Source organism: Penicillium solitum (assembly GCF_028829755.1).
Source record: "Penicillium solitum strain IBT 25940 chromosome Unknown utg000008l_segment0_segment0, whole genome shotgun sequence".
Taxonomy (NCBI): domain Eukaryota; kingdom Fungi; phylum Ascomycota; class Eurotiomycetes; order Eurotiales; family Aspergillaceae; genus Penicillium; species Penicillium solitum.
Genome location: NW_027072127.1, coordinates 3238118 through 3258008, shown reverse-complemented (window position 1 = coordinate 3258008; position 19891 = coordinate 3238118). Strand labels below are relative to the sequence as shown.

At 50.3% G+C, this 19891-nt stretch overlaps 11 protein-coding genes across 11 annotated transcripts; 6 read left to right on the top strand and 5 right to left on the bottom strand.

The window, feature by feature from the left end:
* Nucleotides 1-92: 92 nt before the first annotated feature.
* Nucleotides 93-2810, top strand: N7455_010539 (cysteine--tRNA ligase; the record flags this gene model as incomplete). Its single annotated transcript, XM_040954904.2, has 2 exons — nt 93-533; nt 596-2810. 2 exons carry the CDS (start codon nt 93-95, stop codon nt 2705-2707), a joined length of 2553 nt encoding a protein of 850 aa, XP_040814635.2. The 3' UTR covers nt 2708-2810.
* A 439-nt stretch (nt 2811-3249) lies between these two features.
* On the top strand, nt 3250-4567 carry N7455_010538 (transaldolase family protein; the record flags this gene model as incomplete). Its single annotated transcript, XM_040954798.2, has 7 exons — nt 3250-3322; nt 3390-3433; nt 3484-3612; nt 3663-3771; nt 3842-4073; nt 4126-4453; nt 4508-4567. The coding sequence occupies 7 exons, from the start codon at nt 3250-3252 to the stop codon at nt 4565-4567; spliced, it is 975 nt and encodes a 324-aa protein (XP_040814524.2).
* A 343-nt stretch (nt 4568-4910) lies between these two features.
* Nucleotides 4911-6234, top strand: N7455_010537 (PQ-loop repeat-containing protein; the record flags this gene model as incomplete). The annotated part of the gene is made up of 2 exons (XM_040954933.2): nt 4911-4966; nt 5130-6234. 2 exons carry the CDS (start codon nt 4911-4913, stop codon nt 6232-6234), a joined length of 1161 nt encoding a protein of 386 aa, XP_040814644.2.
* Nucleotides 6235-7753: 1519 nt separating this feature from the next.
* Nucleotides 7754-8254, top strand: N7455_010536 (uncharacterized protein; the record flags this gene model as incomplete). The annotated part of the gene is made up of 1 exon (XM_040954832.2): nt 7754-8254. The coding sequence occupies one exon, from the start codon at nt 7754-7756 to the stop codon at nt 8252-8254; it is 501 nt and encodes a 166-aa protein (XP_040814748.2).
* Nucleotides 8255-8496: 242 nt separating this feature from the next.
* Nucleotides 8497-9926, bottom strand: N7455_010535 (co-chaperone SGT1; the record flags this gene model as incomplete). The annotated part of the gene is made up of 2 exons (XM_040954841.2): nt 8497-9021; nt 9075-9926. 2 exons carry the CDS (start codon nt 9924-9926, stop codon nt 8497-8499), a joined length of 1377 nt encoding a protein of 458 aa, XP_040814555.2.
* Nucleotides 9927-10281: 355 nt separating this feature from the next.
* Nucleotides 10282-12691, bottom strand: N7455_010534 (terpene cyclase/mutase family protein; the record flags this gene model as incomplete). The annotated part of the gene is made up of 4 exons (XM_040954896.2): nt 10282-10372; nt 10452-11897; nt 11953-12416; nt 12482-12691. The coding sequence occupies 4 exons, from the start codon at nt 12689-12691 to the stop codon at nt 10282-10284; spliced, it is 2211 nt and encodes a 736-aa protein (XP_040814647.2).
* A 661-nt stretch (nt 12692-13352) lies between these two features.
* N7455_010533 (uncharacterized protein) lies at nt 13353-14856 on the top strand (the record flags this gene model as incomplete). Its single annotated transcript, XM_040954958.2, has 6 exons — nt 13353-13626; nt 13701-13767; nt 13832-13940; nt 14018-14185; nt 14244-14315; nt 14386-14856. The coding sequence occupies 6 exons, from the start codon at nt 13353-13355 to the stop codon at nt 14854-14856; spliced, it is 1161 nt and encodes a 386-aa protein (XP_040814720.2).
* Nucleotides 14857-15224: 368 nt separating this feature from the next.
* N7455_010532 (E2 ubiquitin-conjugating protein UBC7) lies at nt 15225-15949 on the bottom strand. Its single transcript, XM_040955000.2, has 2 exons — nt 15625-15949; nt 15225-15523 (listed from the first exon to the last, which is right to left on the bottom strand). The coding sequence occupies exons 1-2, from the start codon at nt 15872-15874 to the stop codon at nt 15270-15272; spliced, it is 504 nt and encodes a 167-aa protein (XP_040814638.1). The 5' UTR covers nt 15875-15949; the 3' UTR covers nt 15225-15269.
* Nucleotides 15950-16125: 176 nt separating this feature from the next.
* N7455_010531 (scramblase family protein) lies at nt 16126-17790 on the bottom strand (the record flags this gene model as incomplete). Its single annotated transcript, XM_040954864.2, has 3 exons — nt 16126-17151; nt 17209-17380; nt 17435-17790. 3 exons carry the CDS (start codon nt 17788-17790, stop codon nt 16126-16128), a joined length of 1554 nt encoding a protein of 517 aa, XP_040814530.2.
* Nucleotides 17791-18371: 581 nt separating this feature from the next.
* On the bottom strand, nt 18372-18839 carry lcl2 (the record flags this gene model as incomplete). Its single annotated transcript, XM_040954971.2, has 2 exons — nt 18372-18565; nt 18662-18839. 2 exons carry the CDS (start codon nt 18837-18839, stop codon nt 18372-18374), a joined length of 372 nt encoding a protein of 123 aa, XP_040814551.1.
* A 192-nt stretch (nt 18840-19031) lies between these two features.
* N7455_010529 (mitochondrial 54S ribosomal protein bL27m) lies at nt 19032-19847 on the top strand (the record flags this gene model as incomplete). The annotated part of the gene is made up of 1 exon (XM_040954845.2): nt 19032-19847. The coding sequence occupies one exon, from the start codon at nt 19032-19034 to the stop codon at nt 19845-19847; it is 816 nt and encodes a 271-aa protein (XP_040814628.2).
* Nucleotides 19848-19891: the final 44 nt, after the last annotated feature.

The following is a 19891-nucleotide window of genomic DNA, read 5'->3' as shown; positions in this document are numbered from 1 at the left end:
GCTAATTACCTGATCGGGCCATGAATTAGGGCTCAGGGCTCGGTCCTCCCATCCCCAGTTACCGCCAATCACAGCGAGTCCGCAGTTGATGGATGAGTCGATCTGGTCCTGACAAGAGCCCCTCCCCCTCCATTGCCTTTGTTTCTTTCTTTATGCTCTCCCCCCGACCCTCCCTTCTTCCCTTTCCTTTCTTTTCACCGTCCAAACAGCGGATTTTATTGTCGGTTACTTCTTTCAGGTCCATGTCTTCTCGCCAACAGCCGCCATGGCGGCAACCGGCCTCTAGCCCGGACGCGCAACTCCCTCCCTTGAAGGTGTGGAACTCGTTGACCAAGTCCAAGACCCCCTTCGTCCCGATCGACCCTGCGGGCAAGAAAGTTGTGTGGTACGCGTGCGGACCGACTGTTTACGACGATGCGCATCTTGGACATGCCCGAAACTATGTCAGCACCGATATTATTCGGCGAATTATGCGCGACTACTTCAAGTTCGATGTCAACTTCGTTATGAACATTACAGACGTGGACGACAAGGTATGACTCATATTTGTGTATCTGGATATAGTCCCAAGTGCGGTGACTCACCAATCCTATAGATCATCCTCCGCGCCAGACAACAACACTTGTTTAACGAATTCGTCGCCGCCAACCCTACGATTACCTCAGAGGTCCTAGATATCGTCAAAAGCGCTTTTGTCGCCTACTTAAAGAAGAACCTTCCCTTGCTCGACTCCGAACTACCTCCCTCGCGGTACCGAACTGAGGTTGAAAAAACCTATGCGACTATCTTGAACGGTGGAGCCTTGCCAGGAAACGAGAAGGCAGGTGATGATGAGGCCAAGGTTAAGATGCACATCAAGACGGCTGCATCGGCCGCAAACGTCTTCGCGCAGGCTGAAACCCGCGATGGCTCGAGTGCCGACCCTGCTCTCTTTGCTGAGTCATTCTATTCGAATGCGCAGGATCTCATTTTGCCTTACCTCGATGCCCTCAAGGGCGCATTGGTTGATGCGGACGATCACAGCATTTTCACCAAATTGACTAAGAGATATGAGGACCGATTCATCAAGGATATGCGCGACCTGAATGTTCTTGATCCCACCGAGTTGACTCGCGTGACGGAATACGGCGATGAGATTGCCGCCTTTGTGGATCGCATTGTTAAGAACAACTTCGGATATGCTACAAAGGATGGGTCAGTGTACTTTGATATTAATGCCTTCGAAGCTGCGGGCCACCCGTACGCTCGACTTGAGCCATGGAGTCGGTCAGACAATAAATTGGCCGCAGAGGGCGAAGGCTCTTTGGCCAGCAAGACGACAGAGAAGCGCGGTGCTTCCGATTTCGCTCTCTGGAAGTCTTCCAAGCCAGGTGAGCCAAGCTGGTCCAGCACTTGGGGCAAGGGCCGCCCTGGTTGGCACATCGAATGCTCAGCCATGGCATCTGCTCGGCTGGGCAACCAGATGGATATCCACTCTGGTGGCATTGATCTTGCCTTCCCTCACCACGACAATGAGCTGGCCCAGAGTGAGGCATACTGGCACGGTGACCACGAGCACGACCAATGGGTTAACTACTTCCTTCACATGGGCCATCTCTCCATTCAAGGATCCAAGATGTCTAAGTCGTTGAAGAACTTCACTACCATCCGAGAAGCGCTTGATCGCAAAGACTGGTCGCCGAGAAGTCTGCGCATTGTTTTCCTCCTGGGTGGCTGGAAGGACGGTGTTGAGATCACAGAGGATCTGGTAAATAATGGCAGCTCATGGGAGGAGAAGGTGAACAACTTTTTCCTCAAGGTGAAGGATCCTGCGGCTCTCCAGTCGTCAGGCACCGACACCACCTTTGCTGCTGATCTGGAAGCGGCCAAGAAGGCAGTAAACGACCAGCTCTGCGATTCTTTCAACACCCCCGCTGTCATGGCGTCGATCTCGGATCTTATCTCCAAGTTCAACATTGCCGACAAGGCCACCGTGCCCTCCGAGGACGTTCAGGCTGCAGCCCAATGGGTCACCTCCATGGTGAACATTTTCGGTCTCAACGGCACTGCCTCCGCTGACAGCACTGAAATCGGCTGGTCTGGTATTGATATCCCCGAGGATGCCAAGCCCTACCTGTACCCTCTGTCCGCTATGCGTGATGCGCTCCGTGAAGCCGCGCGGTCCAAGGCTGGAATCTCCGCTAAGGACATCGAGGCGGCAGTTGCCAAAGCATCGGCGCCCGAAGAGGCCTCCGAGTCTGCCAAGCCATTCGCTGAGCTTTTCTCCAACTTCCGTAACAAGGTGGTGTCTCTGGAGTCATCTGAGTCTATTGGCAAGGATATTCTTTCCCTGTGCGACCGGGTGCGAGACATCGACCTCTTCGATGTTGGTATCGCCCTCGAGGATCGGGAAAACCAACCTGCCATGGTCCGACCAGTCACCCAAGAGATGATCAAGGCGCGGGAAGAGAAGGAAACCCGAGCTCTTCAAAAGCAGGCTGAAAAGCTGAAGAATCAGCAGGAAGCCCTCAAGAAGGCGGAGAAGGGCAAGCTCAGCCACCTGGAGATGTTCCGCACCAATGAGTACAGCGCCTGGGACGAGGAAGGCATGCCTACCCGCGACACTGCCGGCGAGGAGATCACCAAGAGCCGCGCTAAGAAGCTCCGCAAAGACTGGGAGCGTCAGAAGAAGGCACATGAGGCATGGTTGGCTACTCAGGCCAAATAGAGGCCGAAAACAAAAGAGCATTTTGAATTTTAAATATCTAGTTTGATGGATCGGGTATCTTGGGGGTGGGTTTCCACTTTGCATCGCGAGGCGTTTCTCTCGGCATATATCCTTGCCTTCTTATGCTATACAATGCGAATATTGCCTGATTGGGATACTTTAAGCACAATTACCTCTCTCGATTTGCTGAATAGTTGTAGTGATTGTTATGACACGGCGTAAACCTGACCCAGCTCTATCTCATACTTCCGTCATACTTTCTAGCGCATTATCCCCCTGTTGCACCACAATACACATGCAGTACTCGATGCAGAGTGCATATGATTCAGAAATACGGCCCACTATCAAGTCGCTCGGGCCGACAAATCCGTGCCACCTGCGGAGTATAGTACCCCGGAAACCCCCAATTAAAGGGTTTATGGGGTTGGAGAAAGTGGGATGTCCATTCCCCTCCCTATCATTTTTCCCTTCTCTCCATCATACCCTATCTTTGCTCGTTTACTAGATCACCTATCTCATATCTACCTATTTTTCCACTTAAGATGGCAGTACAGACAAGTCTCGACTATATGCGTTTGCGCACGCATATCGACTGCGATACGATGGACGACGAAGGTAAGCAAACTGACCCTTCTACATCATAGAGACTTCTATTATTTTCAGATATCTGACTACTATTTAGTCGCCAAAACCCTAGGCCCATTCCAGGATTGCACTTCCAACCAAGTAATCGCATGAACACGCTATCTAGTTGGGCCATGAAGCTAACCGCGCAGGCTATTGCACTCGGCGAGCTTTCTAAGCCAGCACGGGCTGAAGTTATTGCGGTGTCACAGGCAGATGCAAAGGCACTGCATTCGAGCTACTCGTCCATCGGGGTTGAGGCATTGGCTGTCGAGATTGCGGTAAGTTTTGCTTCGATTATTGAATAAAGTCAACTAATATTGTTCAATAGATGGTTAGATTGGCCATAGGAATGGCGAAACACATTAGCGGACGTGTCCATGTACAGGTCAATCCTTATTATTCATACTCATCGGAGAAGATTGTCGTCAATGCACTCCGTACGTTTGATCATTTTCATTGATATTGGTTTTGTTTAATTGAACCTGATGCTGATCATATCGTTCATAGGCATCGTGCAATTGTTCCAGCATGTCCAGCCGGGCTTCGACGTCACTCGCATTTGTATCAAGATTCCGAGTACGTGGGAAGGAATGATGGCCTGTCGCACCCTTCAACTAGCTGGTGTGCATACTTTAGCAACCACTTTGTATAGCATGACTCAAGCTGTACTCGCAGCTGAGGTTGGCTGTACTTATATCGCACCATATGTGAACGAATTGAAGGTGCATGTGCAAGCAGGGTAAGTACCAAACTCTTATTTTAAGTCCTGTCTAACACTTTTCCCGTTTTAGTTTCGTGGACAATGCGAAATTGCTGCCGCTTTGCGTAGCCATTCAGAAATACTACAAGTCCATCAATTCGTCAACCAAAGTCCTACCTGCTAGCTTGACTTCCGTCGATGAGATCTTTTTGCTTGCTGGGGTGGACCACCTCACTATTTCACCTGGTCTGTTGACACAGTTGACTCAGCCTTACGTAGGAAATGTCAAGTCGCTATTTGATATTGAGGCGACACTTCCAATCCCGGAACGGGATGTCTCTTTCATCAACGATCCTGGAAACTACCAGATCACATTCACCCGAGACCTAGGGGGTGCTAGTCAGATCAAGTTGACCGAGGTAAGTGCATACATTAATCAGATTAGATTTTAAGCTCCGCTAACAGAGACCAAGGCCATAAATATCTTCTGTGATGCCCAGGATCAGTTGGAGTTGCTTATGAAGGGAAATTAATAGCTCTCTAGATTTTGGTATCTCACTATTAAGACACCGTTGTCTTATTTGAACCGTAGCTTAATAAATTGCTTGAAATCGAAAGAAATGAAAGAAATGGAAGAAATGCCCATCTGAAATGCCCTATACTTCGCACGTGACCGCACGACGTCATCCATGGTTCCGTCTTTCATCTGTGGATTTCTCTTCTCTTCGCGCTCCAATTGCCTTATTATCAACTTGCACAGAGCTGGATCTTCCAGCTAATATATCTGTTTATATTGACATCATATTTTTACATTGTTTCGCTTCCAAAACCATCAGTGGGAAAATTTGACTCTGAATCGCACAGTTCGCCTGCAGGATGTTCCCTTCGCAGGCGGTTAATTTTAACATCGAGGCCCTTAGCGGGATCTGCGGGTAAGTTTGACAAGCAGAACTTCTCTTTTTTTTCATTTTTGGCGTTTTTTGGTTAGCTGTCAAGTTTATTTGATGCATGCATGTGCGACAGCGGATGTAGATCTACTTGGCCCGACGATCTCTGCATGTGTTGTTTTTCTTAATCCAATACTAACCAATTCAGATCGGTTTCTATTGCCTGCTGGGTTGTAGTTTTCTCCCCTCAAATTATCGAGAACTTCCGACGTGGCTCTGCAGATGGCCTCTCTCTCATCTTCCTCATCATCTGGTTGGCTGGCGATGTGTTCAACATCTTAGGTGCCGTCCTACAAGGCGTGCTTCCTACAATGATCATCCTTGCAGTGTACTACACTCTAGCAGATATTGTTCTGCTAGGACAGTGCTTTTACTACCGGGGCTTCAACCTCAAAGAGGAACTATCTCCCTCAAGCACGCCGGACCTTTTTGCAGCCGACGATGCGGAGCGAAATGGCGCTGAAAATCAACCAGCACCAACAGAGAGATCAGCCCTCATCCCGAAGCCCAATGACCAGGTCCAAATTGAAGACCCAACTATCAACGTAACCGGGCAGCAACCCGAAGACCGCACACGTCCACTCTCCGATGGAAGACGGCATTCGGCAGCCTCTTACCAAGATATCTTCCACTCATCGGTAGATGCCACCCATCTCTCACCCGCAACGCCCTTCGTCGAACCGACAACCGATTCCGCGCGGCGCCATGCTCAACGCGCTCGCGCTCGCCGCATCTCCGCCCTCCAATCCGTCCTTTTCAACCTCACCGCCGTCGCTCTAGTCTGTGCTGCAGGTGTGGTGGGCTGGTTCGTCAGCCCGGCAGCAAAATCATCGGCTCCAGACCCAGAACCGCTTGCTATGGATGTTCTGGGTCAAGTATTTGGCTATTTCTGTGCAGTTTTGTATCTTGGATCGCGTCTGCCCCAGCTTCTCTTGAACTACCGCCGTAAATCAACGGATGGTGTTTCCCTGTTGTTTTTCCTCTTTGCTTGCATCGGAAACTTGACTTACGTGCTATCTATTCTGGCGTACTCGCCTATTTGCCATGGTGGGTCTTCCGGGGAGATTATGGGGCACCGTCACCGTGCGCATTGCCGTCCTGGTGAGGCGGCTGCGCTGTATGGTCGATATGTATTGGTGAACTTGTCGTGGTTGGTCGGTAGTGCTGGCACGCTGTTGCTGGATATGGCGATCTTTACGCAATTCTTCCTATACCATGATGGCAAGGGTGATGAGGAGGAAGAGGAAGAGTAGATGCTTAAAATTTAGATGTGATTCATTACACATATATCAATGTTTGAAATACAATATTGTGGACTCCGACTCCTGCCTTTTCTGGCCTAGCTTTATGATATTACAAACAAGCCACCAGAGCATACAAGTTAGAATTACCTGGAACAAAGAGAAAAGGTCGGTTCTCTGGGTCTTTTGCCTAAATATGGCACACTACTCCCAATGCGTTGTTGATGACCTGGCTGTCAACGATGAGGTTCTTTCAAAAAGGGATATGTCAAAAGAAATCTAACAAGACTACCAGAAAGAAAGAAAAAATACGTCACAAGGCCGAATAAGCTGCCGACTATTCGTGTCCATCTTAATACAAGAAATACATTTCCCTCAAAAATGAGAACAGAGACCGGATGAAAGAACCGCAAAACCAGTCAGGTCGACTTATGATGCTATGCTAGGCATGTCGCCACTTGTACATGGATATCTGACAGCGACTGGAGCTTAGCAGTGCCAGCAAGCCCCGATGATCCTAGCAGCGGTCGATAACACCGCACTGCTAGAGTTACTAAAACGTACTATGGGTTGATAGGCCTCGACGAAACCATATTATAAAGTTCTTCAAGGATCCTCTGCTGCCCGAGGAGCCGAGAAAATGCGAACCAACCGAGGGATACCCTTTCAGCCTCGGGTGTAAGATGGAAACTGGCGGTCAAACCTGATCTGCAAGATAATCTCGCTAGACTGGAGGATATGTTTGCCATAAAATAGGGCTTGCAGATACGCGGTTGGGCCGTTATGGCCATGAACTATGGATCATATGGTAAAAAGCCAACCCACTCCCTAGGACTGAAACATTTCAGACAATCATTTAGGGTCGCAACCTCTAGCGTTGATTTACGCCTGAGGGGGGGTATGTTAGGTCAACAAGGCCGGCAGAGATGTAACTTTACCCCTGAGCCAACCATCCGCATCATGATGCAGGTTGATTGATATTTTAAGACCAGCACAAGCATACAAGTGCAGAATTATGGTTTGCAGGACAGGGATGGGTAAAAAAAATTAGAAGTCATTGTGAGGTGCAGAGGGGCTGGCGCCAATATAAGTTTCACGGAGAACGAATAGAACTTCCGACTAAGACCGAGTTCTAAGCGCCCACAGCCTATCATTTAAGCTTCGAGTATACATACTTGCAGCCTTCCATTCATGTCCCATCTTAGTGCTCTCAACGATCCATATCACGAATAACCCGGTCTATAAGATCCGTGGAAGCTTCCTAGCCAACAATATATCTATACGGGAGAGTGCCGCTGAGTTGGGTTTCATTCTTTGCAGCCCTAATTCCAGCCCAACTTTGTAGATGACTTTTGAAGGGAAGGGATAAATGTGTATATATATAACTACAATTCAATCACACCATGAAAAGAAACAGAACCATCCAGATATCAACTCAAGCTCCAAAGCAAACCACCATCCACAAAATCCACAAACACCTCATCAACTCAGCCAACCCATCTTACTCTTTTACCCAAAACAACCAACCTCCATGCCGACCACCATAAAGAACCCACAGATTGTGCACGCAGACACGATTCGAATGGGCAAATGGACCGATTTCGACGGCGTCGAAGCAGACAAACTCGGCACATGCTCAGTCACGGCAATTGTCAACGAGGAAGGCTTCTTGCTCTCCAACGCATCCTCGGATGGGTATAGGGAGATCCCTGCTGCGGAACAGCTGTGTGCGCTTTACAATGGGAACAAAACACTCTTCGGCAACAAACCCGTGGATGTGTGGATTGTGTACGAGCAGGAAAATTTAGTCAAAGGACGGGGTATTAGGAATGTTATGCGGAAAATCGGGCCTGCGAGTGTTTTTGAGCAGGTGTATAACGGGGAATCTTTCATGAATCGGCCGAGTGAGGAGGGTGCGATGTTTTGTCTGATGTTGGGAGGTGGGAGGGTTGTGGCTACTATGTCCCGGCAGGATAGAGGGGGATATCCTATTCTGCTTTCTGGGGATGGGACGACTGTGGTGTGTCAATAGAGAGTGACAGTAGGGTTTGGATTTGGATTTCTGATGGTGTTTGGAAGAGGGTTTTATATCTAAGTAATTGGAGTCTTACGAATTGAACTACTTGCTTTTCAGAATTAAGATTAAGAAGACCATTTGTGAAAAAAAAAAATCAATTGAAACATATTTCACAACTAAAAGTAGTTGGGACACCTTAGAAACACCTCGCTACATGCGGCTTAGCAATGAAAAGGGACAAAACAGCAAGCGGGTAATCATTCATGGTGAGATTCCACCTTTCCTTTCGCAACCTCAGACCAGTTGGTGCTCAGCGATGTGCCCTGGCTTTCGGTGTAACTTTTGATCATAGCTCGGCGCGTCTCTGGGTCAGCACCAGCGTACAACTTCTTGAAGAATCCGTCGACAGCATCACCGCCTTCGTCATCCGATGCATCGGCTGCGTTTCCGTTGTCCCCTGACTTCTCGTTTGGTTTCTTCTCAGTGAGCGAGGATGCGACCTTGTCCCAATCCTTGGTACCGTGGCGTGACGAGGTGGGGTATGAAGGGCCTGCGGTAGTTGGCGCGTTCTGTGCGACTGAGCGGCTGGTGATCTCAGTGGTGTTGGTGGCGGAGCCTTCAAGGGCATTCCATTTTTGGCCGGCTGTCTTCTTTCGCAGAGTGATTTCGATCTTGGTGCCCTTGACGGAGACCTTGGACTCGGCGGGATTGATGGCTGCATAGAGCGGGTCGAGGGTAAAGTCGTACTCAGAGCCAGATGGGAGGGGGAATTGTAGGGAGACCTTGTGCAGAGTTAGTTTCAAGTATAATAATGACCAAGCAGAAGAATACTCACAAAAGCTTCTTTCAAATCGACTGCGACACTGTCATTAGAGATCCCCTTGACATAAAGAGTCACAACCACAGAGTCCTGTGACTGATACCACTCATGGCGAACCTTCTCCGGGACGATAGAGGCAGCCTCAGCCGCAGCACGGGCGCTGGAGTGTTGAGCGTAGGAAGCCAACATAGCCTCCCCAGGGGATAGGGTCCATTCCTTTGAGGGATCAGAGTCGATGGGCTGAGGCTCAATCTGCTGCGGGGCTTCGGCGACTCCCACGTTGCCAGCCTTGAGGGCCAACCACTGATCGTTCAGCTCACCTCCGGTCGGAATGTAAGTGGAAGATGGGTACTCATGGACGGATACAATGCGCTTCGGATCGTCCTCGGGTGTTTCTGCTTCCTTGCGTTGGAGTTTGGCGATCCAAATCGGCAGTTGCGCGCTGTAATTGTTTCTGTAGCCTCCCCATCCGGATCCGGGTCCTCCCATGGCAGCCTGCACCTGCTCCGTTCTATTGGCTGGGACTTTCTCGCTCCTGGTTTTGTCTGCGATGATTCCAAGAACAAATCCTGCATCTCCATATCGCTCAAGCTGGTACAGCGACACAGCACGGCGCATCTGGGCGGAGAGAATCAGTTCGCGGTTTCCGCGCTCTTTGGCGAGTTGGAGCGCAATTTCGGCATCGTTGAGTGCAGCCTGGTAGTCAGGACCACCATCTTCGGGCTTGAGACGCGAATAGGCAGTCGATCGCGAGATGTAGTATGCCGGAGCGCGGGGTAACTCGCTCAAGGCGTGGGTGTAGTGTTCGATAGCGAGGCGGTAGTTGGACCTGGCCGAGGCCTTGTCACCCCGAGCTGCAGCATCCATGATGATGATGGGATCAGGGAATATCGGAGTCGGGTTAATCAAAGAACACAAAGTGCAACCCCGTGTGGAGGGATGAATGAGCTGGGATGGCCCAAGCTCCTGTCGATCACTCATTTTGGATAAAATGGCACGTGACCACTTTGCGTGAGGGGAAGGTGAGGGGAAAGAGACGGAGAGACGGGAGAGACGGAAGAGACGGAGGAGAATTATATACACTCGAGAGCTGGAACGCGCGTGGACACTACACTACCTAGGCACAAATAAGCAATCGCGGCCTATATCAATTAAATACCTGATGAATGAATTATTATTGATTAAGTACATATGCGTGGAATGTTATTTTTCTCGAGATGGTTTACACGAGCTCCGCATTTCCGAACTTCTTACTATACAGGCCCAAGGCACGGATAGGCCAGTAGAACTTGTAGTTGGGATACGAGATCATGCTAGAGAGAGAGAGAGAGAGAGAGAGAGAAAGAGTCAGTAAATCAAATCCAAAAGAAGATCAGGTTAGTTTCAACTTACCAAGACTGGTTGAATACACCTTCAATCGCCTCCTGTAGCCACTCTCCATTACGCTGCTGGCGAGACATCAACAGTCTAATGCCCCTCTCCAACGGTTCTTTGTGCGGGTATCCCGCCTCCATAAGTCCAAGAAGAGACCAGGCAGTCTGACACACCTGGGACTTCTCGTGCTGAACATACTGATGGGTCGAACTACTCAGATATGACTCGCCCCATCCACCATCAGCCTGTTGCTTCTCGATCAGGAAGTCACAGCCCCGACGAGAGTCCTCGCTCGTTTCATATGTCTCGCCGACGCTAGCCAGACTTTCGAGGGCGAATAACGCTGCGTAGGTGAAGCAGATACCCCAAGAACCATACCAGCTACCATCGGCGCGCTGGACGTGCTTGATATGGCCAACAGCCTTCTGCTTTGCGGCGCGGATTTCGTCAGCGCGATATTTGGGGAAGAATTTGCTGAAGAGTGACAGTGCCGTAACAGATGCCGTTGTGCATTCGGGGTGGTCGTAGCTGATCATGATTCCGCCGAAGACCTCCGCGGCATTGAGCCACTCAACCTTGGGTGAGGCACGGGTAATTTCGTACTCGGAGAAGCCACCGCTTGGGTTTTGCATGAGCAACAGACAGTCGACAGCGTCCTTCAACCGTCGTTCGGAAATCAGCTTAGGGAAGTCGTGCATTTCCTGTAGCTGAAGTGTTGAACGGAGACCTTCGGCGGTGCAATCGCTAACTGTGTAGCCCTGATCCTTGGTGCTGAATGGCCAAGCACCCTTACGGTGTTGGCGGTAGCATTTTTCTTGGTCCGGCACATTCTCTCGTAATTGATGGTCGTCGAGGAACTCGAGAGCTTTTGTCAACATCGGCCGCCATTTGGGTTCGTCGGCGAAGCCAGCGACGACGATCGCCTGCGTGATGAATGCCGTGTCCCAAACTTGCACGCCGTTGGTGCCATTTGCGAGCATGCCCTCGCCCTTTACCCACATATAGTCATTCAACCGCTCCCTGTGTTGGCGGACAGAGTAGCTGTCTGGGCCGTCGTGGACAAAGCAAGCCACCATATTCATTGGATTGTTGACAGGTCCCAGCCCCGCATATTTGGTGTTTTCGTCTTCCATGCGAATTAATTCCCAGGTCCATTCCTCAGCTCGCTTGACAATACTGGGGAGTCGAAGGTAAGGGTTCCAGACCCGAACCAGCAGTTCATTGGCTGCATTCAACAGCCACGTCTTAGGGTAATAATTGTCTACCTCGTGAATCGAATTGCGATGCGCAGCAAAATCAACAGAGCTGTATGGCTGGGTGTATAGCTCTTCGCGCAGCTGCCTTGTCAAGTCGTCTAGAGGGTGAGACCATTGCTTGGACCACAGCCAAGACATTGGGAGGAACACCTGACGCATATGAATCCACCACCGCCAAGGAGCGAATGGAACCCAGTCGGGAAGAAGCCTATGTAGTCGGTTAATACAAGAGAGCATGTACTTGGTGCAATACGTGAACCAACCAAATCTCAGGGGGAACTGGGTTGACACCCTCCCACTCCATCACTCCCAAAATGCTGAGCCAGAACTTAGCCCAATGGGGGCCATAGGTGGCACCTCCAAACTTATGCAGAAGACCCCGAGCTTTGATCATGCGCGGGTCCTCTTCGCTGACACCAATCAAGCGCAGTGCGACATAGTTCATACAAGTACCGAAGACGGAACTGTGGCCTTCAATGTGGAGGCCCCATCCACCGTCCTCTGGGTGTTGACGGGCAAACAGATAACGCTTGATCTCCGTTGCATACTCAGGGGGGATAGGGGTATTGGTCACATAGTAAGTGATCAAGATACCCGGCAGCAAGAACATGGGGCCACCATACTCGCAGGCCCAGTTTCCGGGCTCCAGTTGCAGATGCGAGAAAAATGAAAGGCCATTCTCGGCGGCTTTCAATGGCGTCTTGGCTTCTGGCAGCTCTGGAAGACCCTATAATGCGCTGTTAGAATTGGATGGAATTTTTGGATTTTTGCCAATTGAGGAGGGTTAAATACCGTTGGCAATCCCAAATGATATTTATCAGCTACTGATTGCGGCCACTCTTGGTTATCCACATCAGATTCGAGATACCGCCATGTTTGACGGCCTTCTTCATCGACCAATCGCCAGCGCGAGTAGTCAGTTTTGAGATCTCCATTGGCATCTGGGCTGAGATGACCCTCAGCTGGAGTTCTCCATGGCCCAATATGAGGAGTAGAAGACATGATATGAGGAATTGGGTCTTTTTCGCCAATCAAGTAAAGACAGTAAACAGCTTGGAGAGTCCAGGCGATGGAAACCGGGGAAGCTTAGTCATCAGTATCACGACTGCGGTGTACAATGAAGAATGTTTTACCACTGTGATGCCAGGCAGACAAATTGATCAAAATGAAAAGGAAGGAAGAGAAGGAAGAGGATGTCAAGGATATTCGGATTAAGAGACAGGGGATATAAGAGGCGTGGTGGTGATGTGGCGGTGCGGTGGTGTCCACGGGTGGTTTGGCATTGCTCTATACACTTGCCCCAAACCACAAAGAACAGAGAGAATAGTTAATTAGACTAAAATGAAGTCTTGATAGTATAGAAGTTCAGGCAATAATTCCTAGATAGAACAATAAAAGGGAGAGGAAGGGAAGCTTCGACATATAGTATGACATATAGCTGACCTCTATAGAACGTCAAGTCATAACAAGTTAAATACTTATTTTTACTAATATTTGTTCTAAATTGTTTATTTATAATAGTCACTGTTGTTTATATACAAGATTCATACATGGATGCTATCGGAAAGTGTCATGTAAGCTCTTTGTGCCCATTGTGGTCCACGGGTAGATATTCTTATCCTTCAACCCCCATCTCGCCTTGCCCAAACCCACCCCAATGGCAATGGCTGAGCCATCGACCATCAACGCTTTGGAAATAGACGATGGTCGAGATCCCTCAGTCCAAGAATTCATCGACAACACACTCGCAGCACTCATCCACGGACTTTCACAGACCCCGGCAGAGGCAAACATCTCCATCACCCTCAAGCGGAGAGCCAGCCCAATGGCTTGCATTATCAATCCCATCACCGGAGCTTTGGAATCGAGTCCGAGAGTTGAGACGCACAGGAAATACTCTTGGCCAGGAAAGACGGCACATGAGGCCTGGAAATTTAGTAAGATCTTTCCTTCTACCACACTCTGAACACCACCTTGATGACAAACTCACCGAGTCTGCCTGTTATGACAGCCGTCATCCTTCGAATCCTAGCTATATTGGACCAAGCTATTCGAACGGGTCAGCTGATCTCCAAGAGGTGAGCTGGCAATGCCCAAGAACCAGTCTGGAAGGCATACTGAACACATCTATTCAATCACCAGAGACATATACTATATCGATCCGGAATTCTTCCGCGTGCAGTATATCGTGGACCACATTGTCGATGACCTGGCGTACACCATCGGAGTGAACAGAACGGCATTGAATGTGGTTTGTCCTACCAAATCCAATCCTCTGGTGGCATAGCACTACAAACAAGGCTGCTGACATCGTGCACGACTTTCTAGGAAGCTGCAGCCAAGGGACTGGTGACAGGAGACTTTCGGTTGATTCGTGGCTCCCATATTTTGATCGACGCGCAGTCTGTCACCGAGGACAGCTTGATTCCTCGGATAAAGGATGGAGACGAGATTGACATTTCGCGGGTCCGCTGGGTACTGGTCATCGAGAAAGACGTATGAAACATGGAGATACCACACCTGCAGCATCAGTACGCTGAGTCCCTGTTCACAGGCAGTCTTCCACCGGCTCGCGCGAATAAGTTACCACACCAGAGCGCTAGCCGGGGAAGGGATTATGGTCACGGTAAGCTGCGCCTATGCCTTAGCATATTCTATCTTAGGCCGAGCGACTGAATTCAATGCCACTCGGACAGGGCAAAGGATACCCCGATTTCATGACACGGACATTCCTGCGCGCAATTTCCGACTCCGCATCCAACCAGAGCAGACATCCACCTCGGTTCTATGCCCTCACCGATGGTGATCCCCATGGCATGGCCATCATGTCGACGTACAAGTACGGCTCAGCGGCCCATTTACACCAAAATGCTCGGCTCAGTATCCCGAGGCTGCAATGGCTGGGTCTTCGAGTGACAGATATAATAGCAGTTCCGGAAGTACTTGGTGACACGGCTCTTCTCTCGCTGACGATGCGAGATCGCAAGAAAATCGTGGCTATGCTTCGGAACAGTCCTGTGTGGGCTAGCGATGGACCGGAGCCTGAGTGGCGTGCTGAATTGCAGCGGATGTTGGTTTTGAATCTGAAAGCGGAGATTGAGATCCTGTATGGGTGCCAGGGGGGTTTGGAGGGGTGGATTAATCGGAGGATGTTTCGGCAGGAGTAAGATGATGTAGGACCTGTATATCTATGAAGGTATAGACGTATAGACTATAGACCACATGAAATAAGACAAGCGCGATATACCATGGTACTTGCCATGTAGCCCCAATCCTTTAGTGGAAGGAGACATGAGAATCCTAAAGCAGACCCAAGATTTAGGAAGTCGCTGAAATAGAAGAAAACAGTGTATCGAAAGAACTGCATGTATTTCATCCGCTATCATAATGCGAGGATAAGAATGCACTGTACAGACCGAGAAGCCATCGCATATCCAGACCATGCAAAAAGAAAAAAGAAACCCTTGAACGCCAGTCATCAAATCTTGACTCCCACGCAGCACAAGTAGACCATATTGACAGACATCCACCTACGCAACAGCAAGAGAAACCGAGGCATTCATCCACAACCCATCCCGGCTCACAGACCCAGACCCTTCTTCACCTCATCCCGAACCTTCTGCTCGTACTCGGCTCTCCGCTCGCGCCACATCTTAGCAGCCTCGACATTGGCGGGACTCTCGTCATTCGGCTCGGCAAGCATACTCATAACCGAGATGAGGATCTTCTCCACGCTCTGGATGGGCGACCAGCGCTCCGAGGCGTGTTCGTAGTGGTTTGGGTCGTCGCCGGGGGGATGAAGGATGGAGATGCATACGGTTCCATTGGGGTAGACTGTAATTCAAATTTATCAGTAAGATGTTCGCCATTGTGTATATTGCAACGCAAGCAAGTAGCCAGGCGCAAGTCACTCCTGAGTTGTCTCGGTCACGTACCATTCGGGTGCCACACGCCACCTCCGATGAACTTCATTGTCGGCGGGCTCAGGGGGTAATCTCTTGGGAACTTCAGCTCCGCTGCGAAGACGCCGCCCTCGAAGGGGGTTTCCTCTGGACCCTGGATCAGGGCTTCCCAATAGAACATGTCATCTTCGGAGACGGGGCCTGCGGTGATACCCTCTGGTGGGTTGGTGGAGAGGTTCTTGTATTCGTGGAAAAGGCGCTTCTGGGCGACCGAGGACGCCATTTTTTTGGATTTAAATGCGAAATGCGATTCGGAAAATACTTAGGTGGCGAGGTTGTCTGCGGGGACTTGGGTGGGATGAAGGGTGGGGATGGAATAATTCCGGGGCGGTGGACAAAGCGTGGCGATGTCGTCGGCAGAGATGGTAAACAGCGATTGAAAGATGGCGAGGTGAACGGAGATATTTTTGGTTTAAGAGTAAATACTACATCTAAATCGTGGATATTATAATATAGTACAGAAACTGGCCCCCATTACCAGTCGAAATAATCACCCCCATCACCCCCATCACCAATGTCATCTCCTTCGTCACCCCAAGAGCCACCTTCCCAAGGGTCTTGAGGTCTATCCTGGGAACCCTGCGATTCCGGGTTCGCCGGCTCCGATGCCGAGGCATTTAGATCCCCTGTGTTGCCCCTGTGCATTGCTTCATACCCAGCCATTGCACCTGCGGTGGTAGCGCCTCCAACCATACCATTTGGCATACCACCGGCAGTTCCAACTCGCTCAAGAGCCCCAGTAGCGGCTCCACCAACGGCCCCGGCCTCACCGGCGGCAGCGCCTTCCGCAGCTGCACCGCCAGCAGGAGCCGGGCCGCCCATAGGCACCCCATACGCCGGAAAGCCAAATACACCATGGCCATGCTGGCGGCTGAAGTAATCGAAATCAATGCTTACAGCTGTAGCCAACATAACAGCACGTTGGTCGAGGGTCATGCCTAAGGTCTTGTTGCTGTGTGGTGTCTCCGTTCCGAGAGCCGCGGAATCCATTCGCATTGCGTAGACACCGGTGTCTGTGAATATTTCGCGAGCAAATCCTGCGAAATTGCGATTGACAGATCCAATTAACTGATCATCTGCTGATTTCAGGGAGAAATCCCATGATAGAAATGGCTCATCAACGTAGGCGAATTGGTTGAATTGACCCTGGTCTTGGTTGGACGTTTGTACTAGTTGCATCTGCTGCGCTCGTGATAAACCAGAGTTGGATAGTGCGATATTATGGGTTCCCATGTCTGTTTCCGGGTTTGGCGATTGGTGATGGGTGAAGAGATTGTACTTTCGCCGCAAAGGTGCCCACTGCTGCTGAGCTTCGCCGATAACTCGCATTTGACCGAGTCCAAGCGGGGATATCCTTGCACTGGAGCTGGCACCAGGTTCAATGAGAGAACCTGGTGTTGTGCTTTGAAGAGAGGTGGATGCCGAGTGAGCATTTGGGGTTTGATCGAGAGGGTCGTATACATGAATTCGGGAGTTGATCCAAGAGAATGGGCGATTGAACTGCGGTTGTCAGCCAAGCGAAAAACACATCAAACGATGGCCATTCTATAAGCTTACTCGAAGGACTTCATTTTCTTGTCGGTCAAATACATGTGTCACGAAACTTCGGTGGGTATGGAACCACTGGCGTGCCATTGTACTTGCCAATCCCTTATCCTGTTCTGCCATATATCCAATGTGATTTCCCTGCGCATCCATGATAACATACTTATTCGCTTGTTCAAACCCACTGAGGGAGTCAGTACACATGTTTTTCTCAAATAGGCGCTTGCGCAGCACTCACATTAGAACATTCATCATCTCTAGTTCGCGTTGTACGACTATTCCCGAGTTTGCCAGTATCGAAGTTGCTGGATGGTTTTCTTTAAGCACACCTCTGGGATCTTCAGGCACGTGAACGGGAGAAAGTAGAGTGTTCTGCGAAGGGTCGTAACTGGGACCTGTGGCATCTTGGGACTCAGGGACAGCGGGCTCAGGCTGCTGCAAGGGCTCGGCTTTCCTCGCAGTCTGTATGAGATTTGGTCTTTTTATACTATTGCGAGGACCGCGCGGAGATGCATGACTTTTGAAGCTTGACAGAGCTCGAGTTCGAACTGGTATCCACTGTTTTTGCAGGGACCAGAGTCTTAAACCCCACATGGTAGTTAAAATTGACCAGATTAGCGAAGAGACAAGGGTTGAGGCAAAAGGTTGAAGCAATGGAAGTTGGTAAGTAATGCGCACACTCCGCCTGAGAAACCGATGACGGAAGGTCAAGGCGGAGATAATCGGAGATAGCAACGGCAACTGATTTGTATGTGGTAGATCGTTTACTCTTTACTTGAATCATAACATTCTATTTACAAGATATTTAGATATTCAATTATTTTCACGTTGGTTAGCTACTCAATTTTCCATTACTTGGAGAGTATTACTCACGAGTGCTTCTCCAGACGTGGTTTTCCACACCTCAAATCACTCTGTGCGCATTTACATAGTAGACTACGTTGGTATGTCTTAGGTAGAATTACCAGCTTCTGTGTGAAAATATAGGCAGTCTGTTTCAATATACCAAGTAAGTTCTCCAATTTTGGAGCATACCTGGGCATGTCCAAAAAAAGATTAACAGTAATCCTATCGATCAATCCGTCCAGCGGCACCAAGCTCCATGACTCGACCTCACAACCAATCGGCAGCTGCATACACTTCATATGACAGAACCAAGATCATATACCCAGTTTTCATAAGACACCCTTGCGAGCCAATTCGATTTTCCGCGCAGCTTCGCCTGCCTTGAACCCTCCTTTCGACACACAAACAGCACTTCCTTCTCCGAGTTCGACCTTCTCCTCAACATCAGGGTGAGGGCACGGGCAATGGTGTGGGAAGTGCACGCAAGCAAGAGTTCCGGGGCAGAGGTAGTGGTCGCATTGTGCTGTAAGCAGAAATCACAATAGTCAGTTATGTGGTCACGAGGGCAACATGAACTTGCGACAGCATGTTTTCAATAATCCAATATTTCGAGTCTTACCTCCACTCCACATCTGCTGGTACCGATCGCTGTCACTGGGAGCGTTCTGCGACCGCTGCTGTTGGCGCTGTTGCTGCTCGCCGCCTCCGAACATCTGGTCAAAGAAGTTGAATTGGGCCTGGGCGACAGACACGAGAAGGAGAAGAGCCCAGAGGGCCTGACGCCAGCTCTGCAACATAGTTTAAATAATCACACCGACAGTAATTGCAGAATCGAGTAGCTGTATAGATAGTAAAATGAGTTCAAGTGGTGTATAGATGAAGCCAGTTTACGGGTACACACGTGACGCCAAGCCTGATCTCCGAACGAAAAACTTCCCCTTTGGAGCTTCACGATCTACACCTCCAAACAATCCAATTAACAACCCACCATGTTCAAGCCGCGAGTGCTAACGCCCCTGCGGGCACTGGAGCGAGCCTTCACCCCGACAATCCGGTCGACACCCGCGCTCTCGCAATCGCAATCCCTCCTGCGCACTCTCTCCGCAACATCCACATTCCCGAAAACCACACCAACACCCTCCTTCTCCCGCGCACTCCTCCCATTCACACAAGTGCGTCACGCCTCGCACGCCTCGCAAGGAACGGCCAATCAACACTCACGTGATCCGGCCGGTAAGCGTCTCGGAGCGAAGCGTTCGGGCGGCGAGTACGTCGTAACGGGATGCATCATTTTCCGGCAGCGAGGCTCGCTATGGTTCCCCGGTGAGAACTGCGGAATGGGACGGGACCACACAATCTACGCAACACAGTCCGGCTACGTGCGCTACTACCTCGACCCGCTGAAGCACTCGAAGCGCCGGTATATCGGAGTTGTTTTCGACAAGGATGAGAAGCTCCCGCACCCGCGCAATGCGCCCAGCCGGCGTAAGCTGAACATGGCCCCTGTGCCGATGGCGGAGCACGTCGAGGCTCAGTCTGATCTCGTTGCTTCTGTTGATGAGAGCGGTGTCCGTGTGACGGATGTCGAGGCTGTCGAGGCTGAGTCTGGCCCCCAGCTGCGCCCCGGTTACATGTACCGTGAGGCTAATTGGGAGATTGGTCGCGCTGCTGAGAAGGCTGGTATCGTTGCTATGCCGCACGATCGTGGTAACCGTTGGTTGGCGTGGAGGAAGCGTCAGCAGAGAGCCGAGCGGGCTGCTCAGCTGAAGAGTTTGAAGGGCAAGAAGAAGACGGCCAAGAAATGAGGGCATTTGCCGCGTGCATGATGTCTTGTTCCAATAACTTCTGG